Genomic DNA, 9,353 nt, shown 5'->3' with positions numbered 1-9,353 from the left:
TACAATTCCATCATTCCAAACGTTTAATCCACGACAGAAAGTCTTTTTATAATCCCTTTCCTTTCGGATTAATCATGAAATCCAATCATTACACATTCAAACATGAGTCTCGTTAAAGTCGCCACTTTCACTCAACGTTTGTTCTTAGTCACATGCTTTCTGGCACCCTCGCTTGCAGCAGCTCCTACTTTGCTGTTTCAGGTTCAAAATCAACTCCTCATAACACCAAAAATCTCACTTCTCGTAAGTTTTAATCCTCTTAAATAACTTTACAGGGGTTCAATTGGGATTCATGCAACAAAGATGGTGGATTATACAATTCCCTCCTTGGCTCCATTGATGACCTCGCCGCTGCTGGAATTACCCATGTTTGGCTCCCACCTCCCTCCCAATCCGCTGCACCACAAGGTCTTTCTATCTTCCTTCTATGTACTTCTGAGTTTTGTCTGATCGTTTAAGTATAGAGTAATCATGGTTTTGAATAATTTATTACTGTTGCAGGATATTTGCCAGGACGTTTATACGATCTGAATGCATCAAAATACGGGAATGAAGAACAACTGAAATCTTTGATCAAAGCTTTAAACAACAAGGGAATCAAATCCGTTGCAGACATAGTTATAAATCACAGAACAGGGGAGAAGCAAGATGGAAGCGGGAAATACTGTATCTTCGAGGGTGGAACTCCAGATGAACGACTTGATTGGGGATCTTCCATGATTTGCAAAGACGACGACTATTGCATTGGCAATGGAAATCTCGACACCGGAGGCCCCTTTACAGGTGCCCCAGACATCGATCACGTAAACCCTACAGTCCAAAAGGAGTTATCTGATTGGATGAACTGGCTCAACACTGAAATAGGGTTTGATGGGTGGCGATTTGATTACGTAAAAGGGTATTCCTCGAGTTTCACCAAGATCTACATGACCAACACCTCTCCAGATTTTGCAGTTGGAGAGCTATGGAGCTCGTTAGCTTATGGGGAAGATGGAAAACCAGATTACAATCATGATAACCATAGAAATGAACTTATGAAGTAGGTGGAAGAAGGTGGAGGTGGCGCGTTAACAGCTTTTGATTTTACTACAAAGGGTATACTTCAAGCAGCTGTGCAAGGTGAGTTATGGAGATTGATCGATCCAAATGGTAAACCTCCTGGGTTCATCGGAATTATGCCTGCGAATGCTGTGACATTCATCGATAACCATGATACATACTCCCAAAATGTTTGGCCATTTCCTTCTGATAAAGTTATGTTAGGATACACCTACATTCTCACTCATCCAGGAATCCCATCGATTGTAAGTTTGCATTTTTTTTCTTTTTGTGCCATTAATTAGTAGTAGTACCAATGGTTTAACAAATTATTGACTTTTGTTTTGCGTTTGATTTGTAGTTCTACGACCATTTTTTCAGTTGGGGGTTGAAGGAAGCGATCATAAATGTATCAGCGATTAGGGAAAGGAACGGGATAGGAGCAACGAGCCAAGTGAAGATATTGAAATACGAAGCTGATTTGTATGTTGCTGAGATTGATGAAAAAATCATGGTGAAAATCGGATCAAAAGATGATCTTGGAAATCTCATTCCAGAGAACTTTGAGGTTGCTACTTCTGGGTTGAACTACGCAGTATGGGAGAAAAACACCATAAAGTTTGAATGAAGCAATTGTTGTATGTTGTAATAATACAAAATACTTAATAAATTGTTGTAATAATATAAAATATTTAATCAAATTGATAACTAAAACGCAGCAATGAGCAAACCCATATAAAATATTTAAATCATATTGTTACAAATACAGAAGTGAAGAGTAAAAATTGCTTTGTATCCCCCATTATGTATTATTATTACTGTTATTATTATTATTCTTGTTTGAATGTCCTTTCTTTTTGCTGAAGAACATTAAAAATCTAGGAAAGAACGACTTCTTCTTTTTCTTCCGAGTCTTCCCTTCACGAGATGATCCCGTCACATTGTTGAAGCTTTCAGAACTTTTTCCTTCTTTACCACGAACTAATCCTTTCTGTCTTCCATTTTCTTTAGCTTTTCTTCTTTGTTCACTTTCAGATCTCCATGTTCTAAGCTCCTGTTCTACAGCCAGTTTCCCTTCCTTAGCCTTCTCAGCTTTCTCCTTTGCAATCGAGAGTTGTTTCCTCTTTAAAACTATATCTGAGTTTACTTTCTCAAGGTTATTCACTGTTTTCACTTCCGATTCTTTTGCTAAATCAATCTTTGACATTGCTTCTGAAACCCTACAATTAGCTTCAGTCTCAGCTTCTTGAGCTTTTCGAGTTAGTTCATAGTAATCCTCTAAGGATATTGTAACTCCAGATTCTCCTTCACTCTTTCGAGCTGATTCGGTTTCATGAAGTGCAGTAATTGCTCCAACAGCTAATCTTTCTGATGCTCGAGCTGCTTCAATCTCCTTTTGAGCAGCTATCAATCTGCTTCTCATTGTTTCTGCTCCAGCTTTCGCTTGATCCGCCTTTTCTTTCGCTTTCTGTAGTTCTTCATGTGCTGACCTGGCTAGCGATTTAGCATGATCTGCCTCTTCGGCTGCTTTCTGAAGTTGTTTCGGGAGTTCGATTGCTTTTTCTCTTGCTAATTTTTCCTTCTTTTGAATTAGGGAAATCTCTGAAATTGTTCTATTTAGGTCACATTCAAGAGATGCAACTGTTACTGATGCCATTCCTTGTCTTCGTTTTATCGCGATGAGTGTTGATTTCTCTTTCTCGAGTTCCGAGTTCAATGAATTTGCAGCTTGTTTCAATGATTTGACCTCATTCGTTGCTAATTCGATGCTTTTGTTCACTTCCTCAAGGTTAATCTTTTCTACATCGATAGCTTCTTGCATTTGTTTACGTGTATTGCTATTGTTATTTAACGATTCGTTATTTTCCATTTCTTTCTCATGATTTTCGCCCATGTAAGCAGCTAATTCGGATTTCAAGTCATGAAGTAATACTGAAGCAGTTTCGAGTTTGGACTTAAGATCTTCAACTGAAACGATTTGTCGATCGACTTTTTCCAATTCCGATTCCGATTCTTTCAATTCCTTCGCCCAATTCAAAGTATCTTCCTCGCGTGCCATTCCGATTCCGGTTCTGTATTCCTCCGCCTCCATACGAGCGGCATGCGCAGATTCCAACGCCTCTTTTGTTGTCATGAGTTTGATAGTCAACCCTTCAACTTGTTTCTCAATTTCTTTCGAATTAGAAACAGCCTCTTTAGCATTCTTTATAGCTACATCTCTTTCAGACACCAATAATTCATAATCGTTTTGGAGATCTTCAAGCTCCTTTTTAACAGTTTTCACCTCAGAAACAGCAGCTTCATGTCTCGCATGTGCAACTTCTCTTTGTATCTTCGCAGCAACACTAGAATCATCAGCAATCCCTTGCTCCATTTCTTCCACTCTTAGTTTCGCAAGTTCTGCATCTTGTTTTGCTTGACGCTCTTCTGTTTGTGCTCTTTCAAGATTAAGTTTTAGTTCTTCTACGAGCCTTTTAGTGTCATCGAGCTCCTTTAACACATGTAGCTTCGATTCTTCGGCTTTCTCTGACTTTTTCTTAAACAATGGGATCTCTTCACGTGCCTTTTTGAGCTCTTGTATTATATACTTCCGCTTCTGCAAATTGGGTTTTAATGTTTTATATATCCATAGATTTTTTAGTAGTGATATAAACAAAATGGATGATATTATACCTCAGCGGTTTGGAGTTTATGGGCTTTCCAATCGATGATTCCACCAAACATGGAAACAGCTGCTTTAACAGATTCGAAAGGTGCAGTGGTATCGATAATGGCATTACTATAAGTTTTCTGAAGCTTTTTCCCAGAATCAGCCTTCTCCAATGGTGCAATGGTATCAACATTACTATAAGATTTCCGAAGCGGTTTCTCAGAACCAGTCTTCTCCAATGGAGAAATGCCATTAAATGCCTTTTGATCATGATTGCAAATCTCACCATTTGTTTCTCCGGAAGGTGATTCGGGATTTCTTGTTGGATTATTTGCTTCTGGTTCTTCTGATGTTTCTAATGGAAGAGATGATGGAATTTCTTCTTGAACGTGATCATCTGGTTGTATTAGGGTTTCTTGGGAAGATGTTAACCGATCATCTAATGGTTTTGGATCAGTTGAGGCTTCTTCTTCAATTTCGGATCCTTTTGATGTATCTTGTTCAGAGCTTGAATTACCGAAATTTTCCTCTGCATTCGATCCATTCTCAGTGTCCTCCTTCCCTACATCTGTTTCAGATTCTAATTCTCCATTTGTGACCAATTTAGCAGACTCTTCACCATTTGAGGTTAAATTTTCTTCCAGAGCTTTCACTTCATCCATTCTAGAATTGTCAAACAAGCACCCGTTTGTTGGATATCTGAGATTCAATTCATAACACAAATCTTCATTCGTGGAGGCGAATCACGAAAAACAAATCAATTTGCAAAAAATTTCATCCAAAGATCAACTGTTCTTGGTCGTCATCCCCCTCGCATCATCGAATATTCATTGCATCCTTTCGCCAATGAATTCAAAGGATCATACGAAATAATCAAATAATTATAACGCCCTAACAAAACCCACAAAACAACATTCAATCAAATTAAACTCAGAGTTAGAAAGAGATAAGAGAGGTTAAACGCATACCCGGAAATCCCCGGAATCAAATCCAGAGGTTTGATGAAAATATCTTCTGATATCGAGAATATTAACTTTGATTAACTCCAACAAACCAGCGATTAAAGCTTCGGAAATCACTATGTAAAACAGATCCAAATGAAAATGATAATCAATTGATGAGGAAAGCAAAGGAATTAGTAAAATGGATGGAAATAATGAGCGCAAACAGAAATAATACCAATTTCACCACAATATGATCTGAAAGGCGCGCTGTTTTTCGAAAAATTTTCATGTTTGCGTCTATTTTTAGGTTTAAATATATTTTGATTGCTATATTTAGTTGAAAATGTATTTTTATTGTGTAATTTAATATATATTGTGAAGCATTAGTTATCTTTACTTTTAACAAATTATCAACTACTTGCATAACTTTAAAAGGATTAAGAGGGAACCAAGAAGAATTAATGTTTTACTTTGTTTGGGAAAAAAAAAGAGCTTGTCTCCTTGTGCATTGTCTTCGTCAAAGAGGTTTCGAGAAAACGTTAACAGAAGGAAAATGCTGATATGTAACCGAATGGGATCTCAAATCACAGATATAAAGCATCAAAGTAAGTGATTTTGTTGTTTGTTGCATATATAATTTTGTTTATTTTTTTAATTTGGATTCGGTATTTTAATATGTAGCTAAAATGACATTAAATATTTTTTATTTTTCTAAAGATAAAAATATTAAAATAACCCCTTGTTTTGACAAAAATAACTTTAAATTTTCTGCTTTCCTCAAAATGCCCACATATTTCATAACAGGGTCATTGCAAAATTATGTACTTCATTACCTACAAATCATTATCATAGATCTTAGTTGTGATTTAGATTGTGTTTGACAAGTCAAAGTTAACTGATAAACTAATTTATTTTGTAAACGTTTTTAAATTGTCTTGTTAATGGCAATTAGCAAACCTAAAAATAGTTTATAAGTTAGTTTAGTAAAAAGCTAGTTAGACTAGTTTTTCATGAGTTTTTTTTTTTTTTTTTTTTTTCCAAATATACCTTTAATTTGTTATAAAAAAAACATATTTTTCTAAATGTTTTTTTTTATTTTTTTTTTTGTCATTTTATATCTTTCAACTAGCTTATAAGTTAGTTTTTACCAAACATCATTTTTATCAGCTAGTTTTCCAACTAATATGTCAAACATAGCCTTAGTACGAATAGGTTTCATTTATGAAATCATTTTTTTGTTTTAATTTGTTTCACGTATTGCAAAATTAATCATGTCACATCGGTGGCGGTTCTAGATCGGAGAGTGAAAACCTTGAGGAACAAGGTGGTGAACTTGGTTAAAGTTTAGTAGCAGCATCAGAGAGGCTCTGAGTGGACTTAGGAACCCGAGGATAAGATGACGAAGCATTATCCAGATTTTTTCGCAGAGGCCAACTTCGAGGGTGAAGTCTGATTCTAGTGGGGTAGATTTGTAACACCCGTTGTCACGTAGTTTTATTTCTAGTCCCTTGTGTTTTAAAAGCTTGCAAAAAGGTCCATACACTGGGCGTACAAGTTGTACGCGGGGAGTAAGTCAGTTGGCCTTGGGGGCAGGTCAACATTTGAGTACATTGGGTGTACGTATGAGTACGTGAGCGTACTTGTGTTGTCTCCAAACCCTAAAATTTAGGACATGACCCCTATTTAACCATCTTATTCCTCCCTTGGACACCATCTTATCAAGCCTCCATTCCATCTAAACCCTAAAATTGAACCCTAATGTGTGAAGGAGAGTTTCGAAGCTTGTAAGGTGATTCTTGTGTGTTTGGTGTTTGAAGGAAGACCTTTCAAGTGAAGGTGGTGCATTCAAGCTTGTAGATCCAGAAACTTCACCTTCTTGTGCACCCTTTTATGGTATAAAGTTTTCATCTTGAAGCTTGTATTAGTAGATCTTGTTTAGTCTTTTATCCCAAAGCTTGGACCTTTAAGAGTATGAAGTGCTACAGATCGATTAAGTTTTCCTTTCAAGCATCCTAAGGTGTCTTGAGTCATAAAAATGCTATCTGGTTCACTTCTTTTCTTCCATGCAAGAGTTGTGGTGGTGGTGGGGGGGGGGGGGGGGGTTATGAAGTAAAAGTTAGGGGTTTTGAGTTATAACTCCTTATAGCCATGTAAAGGCTTGAAGTTAGATATTTGTAGTGATGATTTGTACTTGATACTTGTGATTTTATGATGGTTTGGTTTTATGAAAATATTTTGGGTAAATTAAAAATGAAAATTTTTGTTTAAAATTTGGATGTTACACATACGGACGTCGTTGACTTTTGACCAAGTGTGCCTTTTTGACAATTTGTGAGAGTTTTGCATCTTGGGATAGGAAAAATGCTCTTTTGCCTAATTTATGGATTAGACTTGACTTAGGATTAGTGAAGTATGAAAATTTCCTTAATTATTAATTAGGGTTAATTGGTGTAATTATTAGGCGGAGTCTAGTTACAGCAGTTCGGGTGTGAGTTCTATCACTCATCTGTGTAAGGTGAGTCTCCTCACTTATTCTTACATGTGTGGTAGAACAGATTTATATATGTAACGAAGAACGGGGTCTATGTGTTATTAATATGATACGTGTTGCCTTATGTGTGCTGAGACTTCGGGTAGTCTCTAGGGTTGCTGATAACTGATAGTTGTTTATTTTGTGCTGTATTATGTGTGGTATTTTGGGGAAGTCACTAAGCTTTGTGCTTACAGTTGTTGATTAAATGTGTTTCAGGTACTTCTGAGGATCACAGGAAAGCGAATGCTTGATTGTACACATTTACCTGCAGTTTATGATACCAGATATTTTTGGGACACTCTGATATGTTGATGGTGATTTGTATTTGACATTGTGATTTTCTTGAGATGGTTTCTATGAACAACGTTTTTATATGAATTTAAAAATGAAATTTTTTTTTTGAAATTTTAAATGTTACATCTTGTCTATATAAATCATATGTGATTAGATACATATAATCATATGTTATTATATACAAGAGAACGAGCATTGAATCAAAAATATGAAAATAAATCTTTGTTTACATTAATCATATGTTATTAAATACATATAATCAAATATGATTAAATACATGAGAAAATTATTGAATGGAAAACATGAAAACTAATATTGTTTATATAAATCATATGAGATTAGATACGTATAATCACATGTGATTATATCTATTTAATCATGTGTGATTTATGTGAATAAATACATATAATCATACATGATTTATGCCATTATATGAATTTAATCACATATAGTGTTGGTGATTGTAGGTAATAGGGTGTTGGTCATGTGGTGGAGATGCAAGGTGGTACGTGGTGGGTGGTGGTAGTGCTAGAGTTAGGGCAGGGTGGTGATGGGGGTCATGGGTAATATTTGGTTTGTGGTGGTTGTGGGTGGTTATAGGTAGTGGGTAGTGGTGGTGGTGGTGAAGGGTGATAAATGTTGGTGGTTATGGTGAGTGTTCGTTGGTTGTCGTGTTGATGGTTGCGTGATGACAAGTGGTGGTGATGGGTGGTGGCGACATATCGTGACGATTGGTGGTGGTGGTTGGTGGCTTTAGTGGTTATGGTAGTAGGTGGTGGTTGGTGGTGGTGGCAGGTGGTGGTGGTAAACGGTGGTAATGGGTGGTGGAGACAGGTCGTGGTGATGGGTGGTGGTGGTGGTTTTTATGGGTGATAGGTGGAATGGTGGTGGCGAGTGGTGGTGATGGGTGATGGTTGGTGGTGGGTGGTGATGATAAGTAGTAGAGACTGGTGGTGGGTGGTGGTGGTGATTGGTGATGGGGGTGGTAGTGGTGATAGCGGTAGGTGATGGGTGGTGGAGTGGGTAGTAATGGGTTGTAGGTTGCGGTGATGGGTGGTTGATAGTGGTAGTGGGTATTAGGTATTGGTGGTTGTTAGAGGGTAGTGATGGTTGTTGGTGGTGGGTGGTAGGTAGTGGTTGTGGGTGGTGTTGGTTGGGTAGTGAGTGATGCTGGTTAGTGGGTATTTTATTTGTTTGTAACCATTTTTTGATTTATATGAATATTACTTTATATTTTTAATTAAAAGAATTGTGTGGTCAAAAATTTATTTTCAAATGTTCTTGCAATAAGAAATGTTATCGATTGAACGCTTACATATATATATATATATATATATATATATATATATATATATATATATATATATATATATATATATATATATATATATATATATATATATATATATATGAGAATAGTGAATATACCCTTAAGGTATATAAGATTACATACACTTAACGACAAAACTATGTCGTTTTGATATTTGTTTACTTAAAAAAAACAATGTATTAAATTCATTGATATCATCGTTTGTCGAACCCAAAAATATCTTGTCTCTTCCGGTTAACATTCACACACTGTGCAGTGCAAACCTAGTCGTATACACTCGAATACATTTCTTGTTTGCTTTCTACTATGTCAGTCTTACTACGTTGACGATGCATATTCAGACAGGCCCAACGACACGCGGCTGGCAATCCCCAACCTCTAGTATGTCGTAGTTCTTCGTACCAAAGCTGCTAAGCAATGACATACTTCACTTTTTCTCAGTTTCAGGTTATTTCGTTTCTAGTTCAAGCAAAATATTTTTTTTCAAGCTCTTGGTGTCCGTGTTCATAGGCTAGTATAAGTTGTTGATTATGTTTCAGTATCTTTGTCGAAAGGGCTTGGTGC

The 9,353-nt window shown here is 36.5% G+C and overlaps 2 protein-coding genes across 2 annotated transcripts; one reads left to right on the top strand and one right to left on the bottom strand.

Annotated features, from left to right (window-relative positions):
* LOC111908838 (alpha-amylase) lies at nucleotides 1-7,570 on the top strand. The gene is given in 4 exon segments (XM_023904638.3): nucleotides 1-201; nucleotides 276-408; nucleotides 502-1,304; nucleotides 1,400-7,570. Coding segments are annotated over 4 exon segments (1,302 nt in total). The 5' UTR covers nucleotides 1-102; the 3' UTR covers nucleotides 1,667-7,570.
* On the bottom strand, nucleotides 1,761-4,870 carry LOC111908837 (protein WEAK CHLOROPLAST MOVEMENT UNDER BLUE LIGHT 1). The gene is made up of 3 exons (XM_023904637.3): nucleotides 4,657-4,870; nucleotides 3,712-4,579; nucleotides 1,761-3,634 (listed from the first exon to the last, which is right to left on the bottom strand). The coding sequence occupies exons 2-3, from the start codon at nucleotides 4,348-4,350 to the stop codon at nucleotides 1,841-1,843; spliced, it is 2,433 nt and encodes an 810-aa protein (XP_023760405.1). The 5' UTR covers nucleotides 4,351-4,579; nucleotides 4,657-4,870; the 3' UTR covers nucleotides 1,761-1,840.
* Nucleotides 7,571-9,353: the final 1,783 nt, after the last annotated feature.

The sequence above is a fragment of the Lactuca sativa genome, chromosome 6, assembly GCF_002870075.4.
Source record: "Lactuca sativa cultivar Salinas chromosome 6, Lsat_Salinas_v11, whole genome shotgun sequence".
Lineage (NCBI taxonomy): Eukaryota > Viridiplantae > Streptophyta > Magnoliopsida > Asterales > Asteraceae > Lactuca > Lactuca sativa.
The sequence above is the reverse complement of the archived record's forward strand: the minus strand, read 5'-3'. Positions and strand labels throughout refer to the sequence as shown.